Source organism: Meleagris gallopavo, chromosome 4, assembly GCF_905368555.1.
Source record: "Meleagris gallopavo chromosome 4, MGAL_WU_HG_1.1, whole genome shotgun sequence".
NCBI lineage: Eukaryota > Metazoa > Chordata > Aves > Galliformes > Phasianidae > Meleagris > Meleagris gallopavo.
The window spans coordinates 40,424,140-40,446,954 of NC_139407.1; the positions used below are offsets into that span (position 1 = coordinate 40,424,140).

At 35.6% G+C, this 22,815-nt stretch overlaps 1 protein-coding gene across 2 annotated transcripts in view; it reads left to right on the forward strand.

Annotated features, from left to right (window-relative positions):
* BANK1 (B cell scaffold protein with ankyrin repeats 1) overlaps window positions 1-22,815 on the forward strand; it is a 130,899-nt gene that overhangs the window by 25,944 nt on the left and 82,140 nt on the right. For both annotated transcript variants that reach the window (XM_085222971.1, XM_085222970.1), the window contains 4 exons: window positions 8,309-8,457; window positions 9,893-10,031; window positions 12,030-12,172; window positions 19,343-19,463. In XM_085222971.1, coding sequence (XP_085079097.1) covers window positions 8,309-8,457; window positions 9,893-10,031; window positions 12,030-12,172; window positions 19,343-19,463 — 552 coding nt within the window. The remainder of the gene's footprint in view (window positions 1-8,308; window positions 8,458-9,892; window positions 10,032-12,029; window positions 12,173-19,342; window positions 19,464-22,815) is intronic.

Genomic DNA, 22,815 nt, shown 5'->3' on the forward strand with positions numbered 1-22,815 from the left:
AATGCCTTATTATTGAATTAACATTCATAATTTTACCTGCAGAGTAAGACTAGACTTGAATTTAAATATCTGTTAGTTGATATTTACATTCAAAAAAAGGTTGTTACCCTTCTGTTAAACAGCTTTTTCTTTATTACCATTTGCCTTTAAGACTTGTGTCCTGGTACTTATTAACTGAATGATTAGAGATGGACAAACTGAGCACAGAAATATGTTATTAATATGCAGTAGTTGTCTACTCATCAAGTTTAGCAGCAGACAGTTTTTGGCCCTTCTTTCATCCCTTCTCAGAGGTGTTCTTAAAGCTAACATAAGCTTACTGTTATCTGTATCCTTAACCATTATAAACTGGAGGAAGGCAAAATAGATGGCATCCCTTTAAGAGATGAAGAGTTATCAGCATGCTTTTGCTCTGCTGTTCTTTCTTACAGTGACATCAGAAATCCTGTTCTAGTAAAATGTGTGTATTCTGACATTGAGGTGTAGGATTAAAGGACAGTATCTTAAAGGGTAAAGACCTCAGACTTGCTTTCATATTCATAACCCTAACAAAAGAAAAATAAACAAGATTTAGAAACAAAATGTGGTTTTCGTATGTCTGAAGTACTGTTCTTTGTCAGATTTGTAAGGAAAAAGTGTGCTGTTTAGTCTATCTTATGGGTCAGTAGATTTGATCTATTTTATACCAAATAAGTGAGTACCTTGAAAAGTAACATATCCCATAGTGAGTTGGTCTTGCTGACTAATCACACTTTTTTTTTTCTTTAATATCAAATATGTCTGCTGAGTCTTTCTGCTGGCAACTGTGGTAATATGGCATGAGGAGACACATGGTCTCTTAGATATGCAAGTCCTACGTAATTTTCAGATAAAAAATAGCATCATCAAGTTATGCTATTTCATGAATGAGCTGCTGCAGTCTAAGTAGTTTCTGCTACCAGATTGATTTAAGAGATGCTGTAACGTGGAGCACATCGTCTTGTGTCAGTAAGCGTTTGGATGCTATTAGTTGTACATACATAGGTTTAAGGCTGAGGATAACAGCTCTGTGTCTCTTCCACCTCCACCTCTTCCTATGCGGTTGTTATGGGACAATTAGTTTCATTATATTTCAGCCAAATTCTTTCTTGAATTTTGATGATTGTAAAGGATTATTCTTCATCAAGAGAACAGTTTCAAACATGGTCAGAAGGGTGAAGTTTGGCTGTTCACTTGTAGTTCCCCGAGGCTGGTGTTTGCAAAATCTTAAAGCCTGAAATCTGAGGTTTTGGCCTGCCTGCTAATTGTGTTTCCCTGAAGTATGTCTTAATTTGAAAAAGCTCCCCTTTAGCTGTGTTCTTTTATATCTGTGTAATTAAAAATGTAGCTGTATGCCACTTCCAAGTCCAAGGATAGTGTGCTGTTTGGACCAGGCCAAGTGTATGAGGCTTGGAGTTTAGAAATAATAGGGCCAGTAAGTAGCTGAAAGTAGCCTCTTAAGAATAATAGCGAAGTTGCAGGGCCATCTTAAGAGACAAACAAGTTTTGGAAGTCTGCTCCCGACATTGGAGGCCTCTATCAATCCTAGTATCTTCAGTGTTAACTTGGGTCAGCAGCTCATCTCTATCATTTTTGCTGTAGCTTCGCATCTTGGATTTTCGATAGCATTTGGTGCTGTATAATCCATCAATGAAAAAGAAATGAGATATGTGTGCTGAACCACAGAGAAAAGGAACAAAATCCCATGTTCTTACAGTAGTAGAACTCCAGTAAATTTGAAGTGCATAGATTGGTCCTTTTATAAAACATTAGTCTTTAATATCTGAGAACTGTTGGTGCATGTAGAGAGGCAGACTTCAGACTTTAGTTTGGCTTTCCCAGGAGAAGACACAGGATGAAAGTATGTGGAATGTAGAAACTGAAAATAACAGGCTTGGGCTCCATCAGCAGTTCTGTTCAGCACCTAAATGACCTCAGGCAAGTAGTTATTATTTCCAAACTAATTGGTGTGCCTAATAGCTTAGAAACTTGTGGAGAGTCTTACTGTGTGCCAGGAGAGCAGCAGAGTGGTTGTATTCTTAGTGTACTGCTGCAGCAAATGAGTACCATAGATCTGATTGCAGTAAAAAGAAACGCACACACACAAAGAGAGGCTTAGTCCTAAAAAGGCCTTTAATCTAAATCTATGCATCCAAACTAAAAACACTGATTACTGAGTTTGTCAGACCTTTTTTTTGCTGAGCCACAGACCAATTTAGAGCTAGTCACAGTCCTATGTTGCATCTGAATATACACCTAAAATCATATGAAAGTTGTATATACAAGCACCTACAATTTCATAAAATTATTTCTTAGGAAAAGATGATTGGGAAATCCATAGTAAATTGTTTTTTTGCTATTTTAGTAGACCTTTTATTTATTTTTTTTACAGCAGGTTTTGTTTGTTTGTTTGTTTGCACTTCACTTGCATTTTGGATACACCAAAGATGATTTCTGTGTTGTTTAGATGCTTTTATAAAAAGCCTCCGTTAGGCTACAGCTATATTGGAATGATAAATTATATACAGAACCATACCTGATTAATACAAAAAAGAGGGTATGTATCCTTGCAATCTTTGCAATCAAATCAATCTTTGCCTATGTTAACATAATGAAGAAGAAAACAATCCAGGGATTACTCTGCTGTGGAATAGAAATAGATGTGAATGTATATTGCAGCACCATAAACTGCTAACATGACACAAACACCAAGTCTGAATGCGCAGACAAGGAAGCACTATTCTTCATAGCTTTTAAAGGAACTGTTGGTTGGGGTTTATTTGCAAGAAAAATTTTTCGCTATAAATAAAGTAGCGACCATTTAGGAGTCACAGGCAAAATAGGCCAACTTGCAGAAAGCTGCAGTTTTTGACAGAACAACTCGAACATGGAAGCAGAAACTGGGACTGAGAATGATTTTGAGAAAAACAAAGGTAACTGTCAAAGTATTTGTAAAAGAGAGATGATTTAGCAACTAGAGAAATGTTATTTAACACTCATTCAATAATGAATACGTTTACATTGGTCTGGAATTTATACAGAAGAGAAAACAAACAAAGGAAATTAAGTCATATGTTTATATGTTTGGGTATGTTTAATCATTTTCTGAGATTTTAGAAAGGCCTCTCTCACCATCAGTAAAAGAAATCTTTTCAGCAGAGGAGAAAAGGGAATTTGCTTTGAAATTGCATCTTAGAAAGGATTTCTAGTAAAGATGAATAAATCTCAAGTTCACACAGCATAAAACAGGCTTACTGAATGATGCCCAGCATGATGGATATTTTCTTCTGCTGTGTTTCTTACAGCCTTTCTCAGATTGTCTGTAGAGCATTTAGAAATGGCTTTGATTCCTTCTCTGCTGAGTTCTCTGCTGAGATCTAGCAGTGTTTAGAAACAGCCATAGTTTAAGATTAATTATTGTCTATAATAAATTTAGGGTGAATTGCAGGGAAATACATCTAAGTAATTTTTCCTGATTTCTCTCTGTTTAGAGGATTACTTATTTGGGGTGTTCTTTTGTTGTTTGGGTGTTGTTGTTTGTTTGTTTTTTTCCTAAATCTTACCTCTCAGTTCTCATTTTTGCTGAGTGCTCGTGTGTAAATTCAAGCTTTGAAACTGAAAGGAAACCAATTTTAAATGAGTCTCTCTTCAATTAACCCTCACAGAACGCCATGGGACCATCTCTGCTCATAACTAACTTTGTGCTGGGGAATGATCCCAGTGGATGACTTGTTCACTTCACTTGCTGAATCTGACTTCCTTCCAAAATCTTCAGTTTAATCTTTTGACACTGTAGCTCCCTGTCTTTTTTTTTATCTGGCCACATGTCCCTAATCACCTTTTCATTCTTTGTCATCTGCCTGACCTGATTTGCCCTTATTTCTCCTCTTCTTGTTTATTTTGTGATGTAGGGATACATACCTCGCTCCAGGCAGTTTCATTTTTTCAGCTGGCACTGCTTTAGCAAAGATTAAGAAAACTAAAATTCATAAAGCTAGCAGGTGGTTCTGCTTTTGTAAAACTAACGAAATTTTAGCTGTAAGAATAATTCCATGAATTAGAAAATATGTAAGTCTTTTATGTTTGTTTTCTGCTATTTTTAATATACCAGATCTGTCACATGCTCTGTTGATTTGAAACACGCAGCAAGTAATCAGAGACAGAGATAACGTACAATCCTTGCATAGACTGCAATAGGGAAAGCTAAGGACTGTATTTGTAAAGCTAGAATTCTTTTTTGGGGGGGAGGTACAATGCGATATGGATGTTGTTTAGAAGCTTTGGTGAGACATTAGTTGTTGAATTGCATAAGAGAATAGAAGGGCTTCATGAAAATTTCAGTGCATGCGAAGGAATGCAATTTCAAAGTAGTTGAATGAATTTAGTTTGAAATGTGGATTTGAAAGCAATAATGCTTTCCAAAAGATTTTGTGAAAAATATAAAAAAACTGATGTATTGAAGTTAAGCAAATGAAGTAGAATTGAAAACATCAGTACTTTCCTCAGTTAAATAACTTGTAGTAAATTTAGTAGTATAATAATCTATTATATTTATCACATTTACTTAAATATGAACTTCAAATTAAGAGCATCCTTTCAGTGAGGTGATCAGTGGTAGGTGTTTGTCAAAAGCAATCCTGCAAAAACAGCCTGAAGAGGATGGATCACTGTCTTATGTATCAGATAATTCCCATCAGCACTGTCCTAGTAGAAGAGTATCATAGATTTTCCCTTATTTCTAGCTTCTAGCTCATAGTTCTGTCTAAACATCACTAGTTACTGTTAACAATTTCTTATACTTCGATCTTACATGTAAGGGTCCAATTTTAGTCATCCATTATTTCAATCATTGCTGCTACATTTTAAGAACCTCACAGATTGGTCTATAATTTAAAAAGTTAAAAGAGCACATTTAACAAGCTTCACCTATCCTTTAATATAGCTTTTCTCTTAGATATCTTGGGATTGTAATGATTTTCCTTTTAGGATTCTTTTAAGGTGATCTTCACCTGCAGTTGTAAATTCTTGTTAAGTTACTTTTTTTTTTAAAGCCTTCGCAATCGATGAAGCTCCCCAGCCATCACTTTCTGGTTAAATTCAAAGAGTATTCCCAGTGAAGATGTCCAAAATTCAAGTGTTCAAAAGACCTATATATTGAACAAAACCTTCTGCCCACAATAAACAAAAAAATGTCTATATATATGCTCCATCTGTATTAATAGACTCTTTTTACTCTGATTTTAAACTCTTACAAATGACATTGTTTTATTTAATGTTACTAACCCATGCTTTGTTTGATTCCTAGTTTATTGATTGGTCAGCATCTACAAGTAGCATTTTACTTGGTTGTTCCATGTTTCTCAGCATTTTGGAATAGATGCAACCACTGGATGAAATCTGAGTGCTGGAAATCATAGTTCCAGAATTTGGTCATTACACCGCAGTGATGATATAGATCCCTGTTATTCTTAGGCTGCTGCACACTGTTTTCATTGATACATATATAATGTAGGCCTGACATTTTCTGAAAGAGGTCTTGCTTGATTTTTTTATTTTTATTTTTTTAAGCTAATAAATTGCTAACCACTTCCACAGTCATCAGGAGAATCCCTCATTCTATTAAATATCAAAGTTTGTGATATTAAAAAAAACACATTTCTTAATAATTTCTGTAGAGTAATGCAGTCCCAATTCTGACTGGACTGGAGTCATGATATTGTAGTTAAATGTCACTATACATAAAAAAAATATAAAGAACAATTAGTGTGGGAGGAAAATGTTATCCTAATTTGAATCAAATTGTTAGCACTAATGTTAACATCGCTAGATGAATTATTGAGGACATTATAAGGTAGAATTAACTGCTGTCATTGTTGATCAGTGGAGTGCAGGCTGTAGAAATGCAGTTATCATGAACTTAACATAGATCAGAAGGATCTAGATCACACAATCCTTGAAGAATGATAAATGACAGAAGGCTGGCATCTTTGAATCCATTGCCTACCAGGTTTATCATTTGGCTCTTTCATTTTATCTGTCTGGTAATGGAATGTTTCTTGTTTTGCGAGATTCCTTTGCATGAAGTGGCAGAAAAGTTTTTAGAAGCATACATCTCATATGAGTTGTCTTCTGAAGCAATTTCTACATGCTTTTGTATAACATTTGAGTGAACACTGAATATATCTGAAGTATGTGTTATGGGCGTGCAGGATCCTAGATACAAAAAGATGGCAAAAAAGATGGCAAAAAGCCATCTTCCCTTCTGAGACAGCAGATCTTTCTTTTCTGGAAAGGCAGTGCTGAATAATGTCTGATCTTGATAATCAGATAAATTAACATACTCCAAAGTATTTGGAACCAGATTAAACTGCACCAAACAGTGTAGATTGGGTTGAAAATTGTCTTTGCTCAATTTAGTTTATTTCACTTTCAAAATAAGCAAAGGGAAATAGGAGTGCTTTAGTTCTGCAAAGTATGTCTACACATAGGCTCAGTGTACTTTTACCAATCTGAATTCAGTACTTTTCTGTACAGAGTGTACAATTCTGTACTTCTACACTGAATTCATAGCTTGCATATAGAATTAGTTTACCTTAAAAACATCATGATATAAGCAGGCTGGGGTAATTTTCATATCTGGTGATGAACACTGAACCACTTACCATAGATGTTCACAGAACTTTTAGCTTTCTCACCAGGACATGGACATATGATTCATTTTTCTTCCACAACCTCTTTAACAAACAAAACATATCTCTAAAAAAATTCTACAGAAGACACTGCTTACCAAAGTTTCTGTGCTACATTCCACAGCATAACTTTGTTTAGCTGTTGTATTTCTTATAGAAGAAATTTATTAAAATTTGTCTTTAGAAGCAAAGCAAAGAAGCAAAGGTAAAGAGAGGCAGCACTCCGTATCAGAGAAACTGATGTATTTGGGGAAATAAATACAAGTCAGAAGTGGGGAAGCTAACTGTAAGTTGCCAGTACTCGTGCTGAATGCTAAGAGGTTTGTGCTGCTTGAGAGCGCCATGTGGTTTGTGTACCTCAGTGACATGGGCTCTTCTGGAAAGAAGTCAAAATGGCTTTGGTACTTGCTTGAGCAGAGCCAAATTGCTACTGTTCTGTATTCTGCACATTGCTAATTTATATTAATATTCTACATCCATTTAAGAGGAAAAGATGTACCCCAAAAGATGTGTCCTTGAATATAATTGGCTGTGAGTGTTCTGTAATTTAGAATAGTATAAGCTACTGTTGATACCTCTCAGGATGTTCTCTAACCAGCCAGTCAGTATTTTTTAACTCTGACTGCTTGGGATGTTATCACGGATCTAACTAGGTGACTGAATATGCTGGATAATCCTATATGATTAAGAACTGCTGCAAGTCCTTTGAGATGGGTGGCAAGAGTGTTCTGTACAGAGTAACAGAGTGTCTGGAAAGGAGTAGTAATGATGCAGCTGAGAAGTAGGAAGTGTGAAGAATAGCTTTTCTAAAATACTGTCTTAGTTAGAGCTCTGCAGATGCAGTTGTCAATTCTTTTATATTTCCTCATTAAAACTCTGTGAGTTGGTGAAGGGTTCACTGTAGCTCTTGGGCCTTTCCTGGCATAAGAAATATATATAAGAATTCGGTCATAAACTGCCTGTGTGGTTGGAGTAGCATGCCCAAACCCAGTCTATCCTGCACAAAAATATGTATGCCTTCAGATCCATCTTTTTGTCCATAAAGGGGGGGCAAAGAATATAGAGTCCTCGTGTCAAGGAAAGCTCTGTCTGCCGTCATAGTTAGATGGCCACATGCATTGCTGTTCTCATATAACCCTTCCTGGAGACAAATGGGTTGAAATTTAAAGAGCGTAGCATGACCCTCTTGAAATACAGGCAAAGCAGACACGGTAAAGATCTCAGTTTATCCCAGTATATGCTACCAGCAAGAGAGTTTATTCTACTGAAACAGCAAAACTGGTTGATCTCTGCAACCTCACTGGTGACAGTAACCAGACTAAAGGCCATGTCTGCTTTGTCTTTATAATGTGAAGCATATAAAGAGAAGCTATTCACATAAATAAAGATTGCAGGATAAGAATACGGAAACAAATCCTTTCTCTAAGGGGGAGCCTTCCCTTATTTAACTTAAAGGAAATTTGGCCAGGCTTTCATGTGGTGCCATTAATGTGGCTCCAAGTGCTATGTGAGTTCTCAGATACAATGTAAACTGCATCGCTGCCATGTTTCATTCATGTAGAATGGTTAACAATATCCTCATTTCACCTTGTTTATTTCAGATTGCCAGGCTACCTCTGATGTTAGCTTATCAGATGCCAGAGGAGCATCAGAAAAAGCAGATCTTGGTTTTGAAACAGAAGTACTTACTGAGACATTAGAAACTAACCAGAACTCAGTATTGGTGCTTCCAGCAAGAATATCGTGTGAGGTAAGCTATTTGAATGCTGAAGTCTTTGAGATGAAGGTCAACGTTCTTCTTTTTCTCATTCATACCGTGTCAGTTTTGAAAACAGATTTCAGATAAGTGTCCAAAATGAGAGTGCTTTGAGACTGCAGTCAGATTTTTGTTGTTGTTGTTTTGTCTCACATCTGTATTGGAGCCACCAGATTTGCAGACTAAAATAGTTTTTAGCCTCTGAAAGACTTTATTTCTATGAGACTTGTTTGGTAGTTTGGGTAGAGATGTTACTGCCACGAGGACCTTGTAGTTCGAGAGGGAGCATGTGATTGGTAACTTTTGGAGGGATACAGAGTGCCTCTTTGGAGGAATACATAGTGAGTACGTACATAGGTACTGACACCTTGGGAGTTATGCAATTAGTGGTTCTGTGAGCAAACACCTTACCTAATTCTAAATCGAAATCAGAAATATTTTTACATACATATCTAACGGATAGAAATGTTCCTATGTGCTATGTTTTTTTTTTTTTTTTTTTTTTTTTTTTTTGGTCGAGATTGCTGTGGGAGTATATGTGAGAGTAAAAACGAAGAATGTACTTTATCCAGCCCTGCATTCTTTTATATAAGTGAATGGCTGTGGTCAGATGGAGACTGCAGTGTATCTGAAATGTCACATATTTTGATTATTGTCTGTCAGAAGGCAATTCTATATGTCAGCTCACTGGAACAGATTACAGCTGAATATCAATAATGATGTACCATTTATACCATATCTTATGCATATGTTAACAGTACGTTAGCGTAAGTCACTACAGTTAAAAACAGTGTTGCTGCTACTTGGAAACATTGAAGTGTGAACCTGTGGAGGCAAAACAACTAACAGGTTGAAGAAAACTGTTTCATCTCATGACTTGTTTGCTTTGTTTTTTTCCTCTGCTTCAGTTTTGTTATATGTAATTTGCAGCGTTAAAACTGATTTTATGCATCTTATATCTATGCATCAAACATGATTTACACACATTATTTCAGTAAAGTTATAGGAGAGTGGCATTCCCCCTGCTTCAGGAAGCAGTAGAAAACTACTGGCTCAGTTTATTTGTTGCTTCCATCTTACTTCCCTGTCAGCTCGCCTGAAGAGTTTAAATGAGTTGTATTTTAGGTTCTCACTCAGCTGAATGTCATTTTTCTAGGCTGTACAGTAGGATTGTCACAGAAAAAGTGAAGATATTTCCATATGCATTTAAAATAGAGTTTAATAATGTTGTTAGGTAAGCGATTAATGTTGTCATTTATTGTATACAGAATATTAAAGGATAACACCAAGATGGCAGAATATGTTGGTATTATGATATTTTTGCATGAAGGTACTGGTAAAAGAACTTCTAACTTAAGTTTCCATTTGCATTTTACAATGTCAGTATAATTTTGTGAAGGACTAATCCGAACACATTTTAATTTTATAGAGCCCTGGTGAAATATTCATTTTGTTGAAAGATGAAATAGATGATGAAACTTTAGAAATTGAATTCATAGCAGATAATCAACGAATTAGGACACAGCCAGCCTCTTGGAATAAGAAGGTCAAGTACATGAAAGCATTAGGTAAGAAAAAAAAAATTCTTTACTTTTAAGTACTCAGAAAATTTTTTACTCCCTTCACTTTTTATAAGTAGTTTCACTTCCCACTGCTTTGTAGGTGTTTCCTGTACATGGGTTTTGCATACAGAACATTTATTAATAATGCAGAGAGGCAAAGCCTTGTGATTTATGGGAAACTAGGTTCTATTAGATTGTTTTTGTGTAGTTAAATGACAGGTGGCTGTCTTAAAATGTCATTGATTAGTCACAGATTAAAATTCTCCAAAAACACTGACATAAAATGGAAAGCTAATATTCTTTTCTTCTTACTCTATTACTGAAATGTTTCATTTTATATCTAATGCAGTAACTTTGGTTATACTCACTCTATAATTCTTACTGGCATAGGAGTTCTTTGTTCTTTTTTCATATTCATGTTGTTCCTCTGTATCAGTTGGATCTGCTGATTTCTAACAATTCTTTTTGACTGTTCCATCTGTAATGTTAGTTGCCATTCTTCCCTGTTTTGCCTGGGAAATAATAAAGGGAAAAGAAGAACAACTTTTATCTCAGGAGGTAGACAGTGCCAGTATAAGACTCACACCTATGCACTCATCCATTTGATGAGTTACAAATTAAAACGTGTATGACCTAAGTAATCATAGTGTAGCTTGCCAGTCTATTGCATTCTGTGAATTCCTGAAGAAATTTGCATAATATTTTATATTATAATCATTGCAATACAGTGTTAGACAGGAAGAAAAAAAAAATTATAAGGGCTTCAGGCTTCTTGGCACTGCATTTGGGTAACTCTGTGACCTGATTTTTAACCTAGACACTGTGCATGTGTCTTGAGAATTCTTTAGTACTGTGACAGTGAAGAGTCTGTTTTCAGAGACCTGATTGGGAAATACATCACTAACACTAAATTTTCATTAGTAACTGGATTTCACAGAAGAAAAGCTCAAATCCTAAATCACAAGTCTTACAGAATTGTTCTGTAAGAACATTATTGATCATGGTAAGGTTTCAATAATGGCTGAAGTAATAAAATATGGACAGTGAATGAAATACTATGAAAAGCATGGCAGAGAGCTGCAGCCCACATTTTATTTCACTTCTTATATGTTTTTAACACTTTTCTATGTAGTCTTTGCTGTAAAATCTGGAAATATTTTGGAGTAACTTGTTATACTGAGGGTCTAGCTAATCTAATGTTATAAGAAAAATCTTTACCAAAAAAAAAAAGTTTGGGTAGCTTTCCATTTAAGTGATTTAAGTTAACATTCTATTCATTCAGTTTCTTTGGCTTTATTACTCTTCTCCATTTGCAGGGTTGTCTTTTTTAGTGGGCAGAGTTAGAATTCTAAGAGAACTGTGCTGGTGCTGGTATGGTACAGCAGGATGCCTTGCACAATGAATTCTAATGAATTATACTAATAAAGAGGCCTCATGCTGCATGCACAGAGCAAGTCATACTTAAGTAATACACTGTACAAATGCCTTTCCATTGCCTCTTTCTTTTGCTTCTTTCCTTTGCTCTTACCAGGTAAACAACTGGAATGGAAGTAATCAGTAAAACTGCAACTTTTTGCAGTTTAGAACCACTTCAATTTTGAGAACCTCGCCTGCAATTAGAAAAATGTTTCAAAAGATGAATTGCAATTTGTAATTAATGAGCTTTTCATTATTTTGAAGACATAAGGAAGGTGATTATAGGTCACCAGTCCAACAAAGGGAAGATGGAAATTGGAAGTGTACCATTTTCATCTACTTTCTAACATGACGCAATACAATAAGTCTATCTCATACTGATCTGCAGATATGTATTTTCTTTTGTCAGCTTTTTAATGTTAGATTGAAAGACAGCCAAAACAAAACTGCTCACACTAAATCATCTGTGAAATGCAAATCTATACATTTTCTATGATATTTTCTTCTGCTCTTATATTCATTCTCTCAGATTTCTGGTCTAGGATTGTAAAATGTTTTCAGCTACTGTTCTGTTTTGTGTTTTATAAGATTTTCCTGCTGGCCCTGTATATATAAATGTCTACTGTGAGGGTGTCATTAAGACCACTGCACAGATTGAATATTATACTGCAGCAGAAGAGATTGAGAGCATCTTTCAGAAAGTAGCTGACCCAATAGCTTTTATTTGTCAGGTAAGTTGACTTTTGCATTAAGATAACGAAAAAAATAGAATGTAAGTGCCACTATGAGCTAAGAAAACATATACCATGATGTAAAGACTTTTCATTGCATAGTAATTAATAATGATTCAGTAATAGCCTCAGGGTTAGAGAGGCCTGTCTTTGAGATGTCTAGCTCTAAACAAAACAGGCAAGTGAAAACAAACTTTCCTTTTTTGTTTTTCTTTAGAATGATAAAAACATCTTTGGTACTGTATATGCACAGTGAAAAACATCCTGCATTACAGAGGATGAAAAGAATAATTTGTAGTAGCAATGTCTCTCTCCCTTCAGTGTTCTTTTGAGAATGTTCTTAAACTAGTAGAAACAAGTAATCTTAAGACATTGCATTTGGATGATTATTATTCATTCACTAGTAAATGGGATTTTTCTGGCATATCTTGCATGGATAGCATCAGGTTGCTATTCATGTAGTGTCCATGTACAGCTGCTGAATTATCATTCATGTGGTTTGCTGGTTGTTGTGCAGATTCTTCACATTTATTTAGAAGAATTCAGATTTTGAGCTGGATTTTAGATCAGCACAGCAGACTGCAGTGCTCTGCAGCATCCTTTGCCAATAGCACATAAAAAATAATAAGAAAACACTTATTTAAAAAGGACAGAACTGGAAGTATCATTTGTTGCATAGTGTGTAGCCCTAGCAGACTTGTTGTGATGTCTGTATTTAATTGCAGAGCTAGAACAAAAATAATAGTACCTGTTTCCAATGCAGACAGTCTCATTTTCCTGTGACAAATCTACCTTATCTACCACCTAAAGCATTATACACATTAAAAAAAAAAAAAAAGAAAAGAAAAGAAAAAAAGGATTAATAAAAAATGATGCATTGCATAATTTGTAGTCTTTTCAGGATGAGTGTTGATTGTTTCTAAATACAATTCTCTTCCTGTTGTTCAGGAGTCTGGCCCTTCATTTAACTGCATGCCTAATATTTAGTAAGACACATGCAATTCAAATTCTATACAAATGCAAACATAATTATGTGCAGAGCTATAGCACCAGAAAATACAACTGTAGCGTTATCACTATCAGGTATGTTTAAAAATTTGCATGCCTTTACTCATCTGGATAATAAGAAAGGATTTAAATGAGGAGACGTTGTTTAATTTCATTGTATTGGCAACTGGAAAACCAGATAAAATTTTCATACACAAGTGGGTTTTACAACCCACACAGTATGATGGCTGTTTTGCAGGAAAGTACTCGAATGGTAATTCTTCTATAAGCCTGCTGGAAGATTTGTCATCGTATTTAATGGTACCCACTGGGCCATGCAGTGAGATATATTAACTGGCTGGGTAGCTGAACTATTTCCACAGACTTTTTAAATACTTTAAGCCTTCATGTAAACCTGATTTAATGGCAATAAGATACATTGTAAAGATGCAATTTACGGAACATGATTTAACTTAATCTTAAAAAATGTGCTCACACAAGGAAAAACAAAACCTTGGTACTAATTAGAATTCCCATCAAGTAGCAGGAGTAGTAGTAACTTTTATTTAACTAGAATAATTAAAACCTTTGAGACTATCAGCTTATTTGCAAAAGTATCCTGGGGAAGCAGTGATTTATCTATGCAAAGTAACAGTCAAACACAATAGAAAATAAAATTAAAATAAAATAGAAAAGCTTACAGCAATTGTTGATCAAAGTGGTATCATTCTGTTGTTCAAATAAAAGTTCAAGATTTTCACAAATGCTTGTAATCCTTATTAAAAGTCTGCGATGCAAGGAAATTGCTACAGTAATGCATACCAAAAATACAACGGTTTGGTAAAATGCTTTCATTGTACTGCTGACTTCTGCAGCAATTTTGAGGTGATATCAACACTCAGACTATTCTCCTCTTCTCCACTTTGGCCCCCAGTAAAACCCAAGTAAGTTAACCAAATCAAACAAATAGGCTTACACCTATCCGTTCCTTTCACGATAGTCAGATCAATTCATGTGCCTCAGTGGGAGACCAGGAAGGTACAGTAATGCTGTTCCTCTTAATTGTTTTTTATTTTTAATAGGAATTAGTAGTAGTTATAGTTAAGAGAAAATGTGTTCTATGATCTTGCAAGTCATTTTTTGGGTGACATTCTTTATTTCATCTGATAGATTGTTATTTTCTATGTTCCTTATTTGTAAGAACCTCTAAAAGTATTTAACGTTGGCAAGACATTTTAAGCAGCCAAACAAATGTTGACAATGTATGAAAATAGTAAAAATGAATCGTTTCTTTCAAAAAGTTTTGGAAGAAAGCAAACTGAAAACTTACATTAGTGTGTGAAGAGTTGGGATTGTTATAACTGAATTATAATTCTTAACACACTTGTATCAGAACACATGGGGCTACATATAGGCAGAAGGCCTCTCACTTTTTTGTTCTCTCATGTTAATGTTAGTTCTGTATTAAAGCAACTCTCTCAAGGAGTTTATGTTCTGTAACCTGCTGAACAGCCTGTTCTTAAAGTTTTTATAATTCATAAATAATTTTTTTTAAAAAAACTTCTTAGCAACTTTTCACTTGAACATTCTGCTAGATTTGCATGTCGTATTGATTCTTCTCTCAGACTCTCTACCAAATGCAAGTATTGATTATTTAGTGTTGGGAATTTCTTGGTACATTTGTTAGGTTTTCAATAAAGAGAAACTCAGGTTGTATCCTTATTACTGAAGGTGATAGGTTCCTTTTAGTTTGAGTGTGTTAGAATGTCCAGAGAGATTCAGAAAGTCTTTGAGAAACACTGGCTGAATAATACAATTCTGAGGGCCTATGATTTAAAAAAAAAAAAACAAAAAAAAAACAAAAACAAAAAAAACTACCTCTTGATTTTTTTTTTCTGCTAGTCATCAAATAAGATTCCAGTTACAGTGTTTATTGATAAAAATGAAAATAAACTGCCCCCTTTTCTATGAAAACTTATGAGAATTAGCTGTATGACTCGTGGAGATATTATATATGTACCTTTACCTGATCCCCTAAGATATTCCCTTCCAAACTGTTTTTAATATTGCTATCTTCTAAGCCACATCGGTAGCTGTTATTTTAAAATGTTTATTTCCTTTCCTCTAAATATGAAATCTCTCCATATTCCATCTCTGGCTGAAGATGTAAGAAGTGCTCTGCCTAATTTGAACCCTAACCCCTGCTCTCTGATAGAAGAAATGTATTGAAGTGCATATAAAGCAGTATCTGATACATAAGAACTACTGAAGTAGTTCATCTTTATGTAAATGTAACCTTGTTAGTACTGCTAAAGCCAGTGAAAAATATGTTAATTTACTGTCTGTATGCTGTTTCAGTGGCACACATTTTCAGGACTTTGTTAGCAGTTATTATGGAATGTAGGTCATCTCATTCATAAAAGTAGCAAAATCTATGCTTGCTCTTTTCCTTTTTTAAGAAAGTTTTTGATGCGATGCCCCAGGTGTGATGGACAGCACTCGGGGCTGCTCTGTTCTTCACAGCTGTATCCTTTTGCTCTGAGAAGGGGGCAGGGGACTGTAGATAACGCCTGCACCTGGAGAGGAGGTACTAGATAAGGACTGGTGAGAGCCCTGGGGCACGTAGGAGAACTAACATTGAAGGAGAGGCTTCTCTAGGCTTTAAGGCTTTGCCTTAGAGAGCATGGAAAGAACTGTCTAGAAACTTACTGGCTTGAATCTGAGCAGCTCCTGGAAAGAAGATTGTTCGCAACGGTACGCAGTCAGAAAAACAGCACTTTTACTTCTTTTCTGCCATGATTTAAATCTGTTTTCAGATAAAATTTGGGCTTTCTCAAATTTCTGACTGGCTTGATGGTAACCCTCGCAGCATGCTTAACTTAATATGCTGTTCTACTCCTGATGGCTTTTCAGCATGGATTTGAGTGTAGTGTTATTGAGATTTCTCAGGAAGACTGAGATCTTTAGACCTGTAGAGAATTGTAGAGGGCATATCAAAATACATAAATGCAGCTGTGGAGCAGAAATGAGTAAGATCTTTAAACTAAATTCCTTCCTGGTAGAGGAAGGTGATGACCTTTTATTGTGGAGCTTTCTCCTCTTAGCTGGGTAGGGCAGAGTGGTCCTATTGCTAGTTCTGTGTCACTGTTACTTCTAAGTTACTGTTACTTCACATAACTAGTGGGACTGCTTTCCTATGTGTGAGATGCAAGGTATTAGCATACATATTTTTGTAGCAGTTAAACTAGATTTTCTTACCATGTCTTTTTTGGAGCGTAGAAGAGCAAATCTAGTCATTATGATTCAATTTACAAGATAGCTTTTTAAATCATGTGCTTGAGCCTTTAGATTTCAGATCCCTGGAGGAAGAGAAAAAAATTGAGATAGAAGACTTGAAGCAAATTGCACTATGATAACCATGCATAAGAAGGATGTTGTGCCTGCCTTTAAATTCCTAGGAATGAATAGCCTGGTCACTGTAAGGCAGACTTGTTAAAGCATTAGAAATACACTTCTCATTCAATTTAGGCCCTTTTCAAAGGTCAAATGTACTAGTTTCAGAATCTTGTAGAAACTGAGCTCACTAGATCTAGGTAAGCCATGTAACCGTTTATGACCTTGAAAGTTTTACTGTGAGTTTCTGAAATTGTATGCTTTTCTCATTTCAAGAACTTGCCCCAACTCATGTAAATTTGATTATCTAAGTTCAAAGTCAGTGCTATGTTTCCAAGGTGGTACTCCCGCAGATTTCTGCCTGAATAAAAAGGGGAAGGAGAAGTTCCTGTATCTGGTCATATTTAAAGCAGTGAACCTTAGAAGGGGTAACCTTGAGTGCTTGCTGAAAGGAGATGACTTTTGATATGCAAGACAGTCTGAAACATACTCTGTTTGAAACTGCTCCTCAAGCATTTCAGGAAAGGTAGTTGTTGTTGATTTATTTATTTTGTTCACTTTTATTTGGAACAGGGAGAATGTCTCTACCTCTTTAGAGGGAAATTAAAAATAATATTACAGGTCTAGTTCATCGTGAAGCCAGCCTATATATTTACTCACTGAATGTTGGATTTTCTGCTACCCAGTTGCTTCAGTGAATACCAGTGATTTTGAGCCTCCTTTGTCATGACATAGGTTCTTCCTGTATGCTCATTTGATCTCATTCCTATATTATTGCTTGTTGTAAAATCTCAGAATGGTTTGAGTTGGAAGATATTTAGTTCCAACTCTCTGCCTTAGGCAGAGACATTGTCCACTTGATCAGGTTGCCTGAAGCCCCATCCAACCTGGCTTTAAACACTTCCAGGATTACCTTTGTCCTAATCTGGTTTGAAACCTATTAAAATAGTACCAGTGTTGATACCATGTCTAAAATATCTTCTTGGGATAAGAGAGAGTAGTGTGGTTTCCTAACTGAGTTCTAGTATTATTGTTCTTCATAATTTTTAAATATGATGAGACATTTATGTTAATAGGCTTTTTGTGGGGAGGATGTAGATATTTAGTAGACATTTATGATGTTTGCAATTCCCTCTGTAAATGGAATGCTTAGGTTAGGTCTTTATTCTAGAACATGCTTTTGGGCATTTCTCTTCTATGAGGTGTTGTTTGGTTGTGGTTTTTTTCTTGTACAATGTTGTTGTTTTTTTTTTTTTAGCAAGTCTGTATGGTAACAATTATAGAAAATACACAATGTTACAGTACAGGAAGCGTGGATGTAGAAATGAACAGATCACAAGTCACTATATGCAATGTTTTTTATATATCAAAATTAATACTTTCCAATTTTGGTTATAGGAAAAAATGAACAATCATATTTTATTGATGTTAACTCAATTTCCTGCACAAACTTGTCACCAAATTCTGGATCATTCATGTGGAACTCAGCCAAAAATGTTATCCTGCCAATGTACTCAACATTTTCTGATCATATAGGAATTTCTTTCTTATTCACTCTTAACAACATTAGGAATTAAACTGCATGTTCCATCAGTAGACACCTTTTTCCTTTTCCTCAGATTGTCAGCCACTGAGTTTCTTTTTGAGATTATATATACTAAACATGCCTGCAGATACCTCTGTTAGCAATCCAGAGTTGTCTTGTCCAGAAACACTTCAGGTATGTGAAGCAAAACATGTAATGCAGGGTTACTGAGCAGTGTAAACCAATTCCCTCTGAGTGCTTCTCTGCTGTTGCTGAGCTTCTTTTGATGCCCAGTGCAGCTTAGACTGTGCTAGCTCTCTAGTGCTTAGTTCTTCCTGTTTGAATCCCTGCAATCACACTTCTCATTGCACCAGGAAAAGCAGGATTTAATTATGACTACCTTGAGAGTAATTAGGAATGGATCTTGGCCTTTTGTCTAGACAGAATTAGGCAATCAGAAAATGTTCTCATAGCAGTCAGGATTTTGCTTGTCTAAAGGCAAAGCGCTTGGTAGGAAGCTCATCTAACTGATTGCTTGCTATCAGTTTCTTAATCCGCCAGCAATGTTAGGCCATGGCTGTTGGAACCGATGCTGTTTGCTACATAGCAAAGCACACAATCTTAATGTAAGGATTTCCAGTAATGGAGTGCTACTGTATTCCTTAAACCCATCCTGAATTATGCTATAATGACACCTTGGATTAATTGGTAACTGGCATCTGTCAGAACAGCTCCTGGTTTTGGACCATGTTGTCATACAAATCTTCCTGTCCTTACCCTTTGCAGAATCACAGAATTGTAGGGGTTAGAAGGGACCTCTAGAGACAATGTAGTCCAACTCCCCTGCAAAGCAAGCTCCCTAGACCGGGCTGCACAGGTGGCTGTCCAGGTGAGTCTTGAATATCTCCAGAGAAGGTGACTCCACAACCACTCTTGGCAGCCTGTTCCAGTGCTCTGTCACTCTCACTGTGAAGAAGCTCTTATGCACATTAGTGCAGAACTTGTATGCCTCAGCTTATGGTCATTTCCCCTTGTCCTATCACCACACGCTGCTGAAAAGAGTCTGGCCTCATCGCTTTGCCTCCCACACCATAGATATTTATAGACATTGATCAGGTCTCCTCTACATTGTCTTTTCTCAATGCTGAGCAGACCCAGGTCACTCAGCCTTTCCTCTGAATAATCTGATTCACAAGCAACCTGAAGATAAAGTTAAAATTGCATGTGCAACAAATGCAGCTTTTATTTATTTGTCTTTTAAACAGACTTCTAAGTTTTCATCTGTGGAGAAGCTAGACAACATTCTGACTTTGTTACTGGAAAGCAGGATAGTTAGTTGTGAATTCAGCGCACGCCAAAGTGAAGAGCAGCACCATCAACAACCTAGTGAGTCCCTTCTTTTTTGCATTGATTTTTGTTACTGCTGCAATGGTTATTACTTATAAATGTTAATAAGACAATCTTTAAATATTTAAGACTGCTGGTGATGTGCAAAAATCCACAATAAAGACAACATAACCAAGGCAGAAATGGGGGAAAAAAAGAATTTTGTAAACCATTACTTCATGAGTCAGTACTTACGTAATTAGACTTGTCTGGTTGTTTGATCAGCTTTGGATTAAATTCAAATTAACAGCTTTTCAGCTCAGTAAACTTATACTCACAGAGAAAATAGGCAACAAGAGACATGACGAGGTGGCTGTACATTATGTGTGTGTATTATTTTCCTTCTTAATTGCTTTTTTGCAGTACTCAAACTTTGCACTCTTATTTCAAACTAACAGAGAAAATCAATTTTTTTATTATTATTATTTGAAGAGAATGGGTTGCTTTTGAACTTAGAACACCATTAGGCATCGACACTGATTTTAGTAACTGTGTACTTATTGGTTACCAGTACTTTATTCTGGCCAAAAGATAATTATATTATTGAAGTATATATATAGTGAATTAAAGTTGGATTTGTCTGTGAAGTAAATGCATTGTACATACAATTCAATAGTGTACCAACAGGAACTACTGGTTATTGGAGGGCTTGGTTGAATTAATTAACCACTTGTTAAGGATTCAAATTCTATTACAGTAAGTCAAGAAGTTGATTATTTAGTTTGTGTTTTGAAAAGAATCATGATGTTATTTCAGATGGAGTTTTTTTTTTTTTTTTTTTTTTTTTTTAAGAAACTGCGAGTTTCCTTTCTGAAATAGTTAAGGAAGAAGTATTTGAGTTGTTGGCTGACTTGCGTTTTGTGTAACCAGACTATGAGTTTGAGAGAAAAAATAAACTCAGAGTGTTGAGTGTACAACATAACAATTTTCATAACCAAATATAACAAATTTTCGTGGTAATCTCTGCTGTGACCACTGTCATGCTTCCTCTCATTTTTAGTAAGTTTTCTCTGATGATGAATGTCACCCGTCTGTGATAAACATGATTTTTCTCCTTTTGCATTCTAAAAATGAGCTTAAATGTCAATCTGAATTGGAAGAAGCAAACAATTAGGGTGTTAAGTGAGGTATTTACCCTTGCTGCATTTCTGTGCAAAACTGCAGTACAGAGGTGTATAGGATGTATTACAGCATTGTTCTAAATATGAAATGTTCATTCTGTTGGGAAAAAAAGAATTTCTGCTTCTCTGGGAACTCTTTAGATCTAGGCATACTTATGAATGTTGAAAATAATTTTCATCAACCCGTAATCCTTTGCCAAAAAGTCGACACATTTCAAGAACAAGCTTATGAGCTTGGCTAAATACTGACCGGTGATTTTTGAAAGACTGAAAAAGGCAAAAATGGGGAGTTATATTGTTCTTGTTTTGTTTTGTTTTTACAAACCAGTGTTTCAGATGATAGTCATTGATATATTTTTCCATGGATAAGATCAGTTTCAGTTGCTTGTTTTAGATGAAACATCCTGTTATAATAGTTGCAGTAGTCATCAAAAAGTAAATCAGGTACCAGCAAAATATTGTTGGAACTGCTCTATCTGTAAAAGCCTGTCAGAGACAGAATGCACATTTCAGATTTGTACTGTGCCCTTTTTAAGTTTTTTTATTGCTTTTTAAAAATTATTACTAGCATTTCTTTATTTAAGATAAAGACTTCAGTTCATCGAGGAGACGAAAGTTTATATAAGTGATATTTGAAGGAATGATCTCTGAAGGAGAATATTGGAAGCTTGGTCAGCTGAGAAAGCTGATAGACGGGGCAGAAGCCTCTGGAAAAACACTGTGGTTAACATTACAATATTAACGAAAAAGAGATCTAAGAGGATGTCTGGCTTTTTTGTGATGGTAATGAGATGTCTTCTCCATCTTTTGTGGAAGCATGTAACTAAAGCTGGAGATACTGTCCAGAAAGTTGTATATTCTGTACAAATCTGCTTTCAGGATACCTCACGTGCGGTATTATTCCTCTATAGCCTGTAAAACACTCCAGTCAAAACACGGTAACTAACCCAAACTGGTATTTCAGAACTCTTTTTGAGTTGGGAAGTTCTAAATCTAATCTTGAATTTTCAGATTTATGAGTTCTTGGTGTGTTCATTTCTGAGGTCAAAGAAAAAAAAGCTTACTTGAGGAAAACCTATCTTTTTTTCTCTCTCAGAGAACTGACTGTTATCTGTTAACATTACTCTAGTTAAACTCGTATGTTGAGGCCTCTTTAAAATTGTGATTTACTTATTTTATAGAAAATACTGCTTTTTGTCACCTAACACTACAGGCAACATACATTTTATCCTGATTTCTCTGATTCTTTCTTTCAAGGTGAATCATCAGTCTCAAAAGAATGAATTTAGGTTTCTAGCTGCTAGTGAAACAAGAGGTGAAAAGACAGGCAGGTGAGAGGAAACAAAGTGCTTTAAGTGTTTCCTAGACTTAATTGATATTGACAGTGTAGAAATCATTTTAAATGTGTATTTAAATTGCTAATAGAAGCAATGTCCTGTATCAGTAATTTCAGAAATAAAAGAAGTATGTCTTAAAAGTCTGCAGAAGTATAACTGTAGGCTGTTCTGTTTGCTTACTGAAATGTTATGAAAATTCCCACAGGCTAAGACAGTGCTACAATAAAGTAATATTAGATTTTATGCTCTGTTTTATAGCTGAGGTGTTCCAGAATGCTCTGTAGAGAAGAGGAGAGAAGGGATTATGACAGGACAAAACTGCAACCTCCATTTAACCTTGTGTGTGCCGGCTAAAGCATTTAAGAGCAAGCACTACTTTCAGAGTTAGCTGAGGAAGTTACCTTAATGAACTTAAAAAATAAGCCACATGGTCACTGTCTCTGTTCCTGCTTATAGAACCATTATGGTTGGAAAAAATCACTAAGATATTCTTGTTCAGCTGTTGGTGCATCACCACCATCACCAACTTCTGAGTTCTTAGTGTAGCTGCCTAACAATGGCAGCTTTTCTCCATTAATATTTTTCTGTAAAATAGGCTGAAAGTGGTTAACTCTTGTTTACCTCAGTGACTACTACTTTTGTTCTGTTGTGTATTTTTTTAACTTAAATATATTGGTTGTTCAATTTCACAACTGACAGAAGTTCCGGTAATTTTCCCAAATTCACTGTGACAAAGTTGCAAGCTCATGAATGCTTTCCTGCCTTAAGCATGTGTGCATTCAATAAATTATGGTATTGCTACTGTGCATAATGCAACATTTCAGTTACAAGAGTTAAAAACAGCAAGGTAGAAATTTCTATGCAGTAGAACATCTGATTTGTCATTGGAGCACA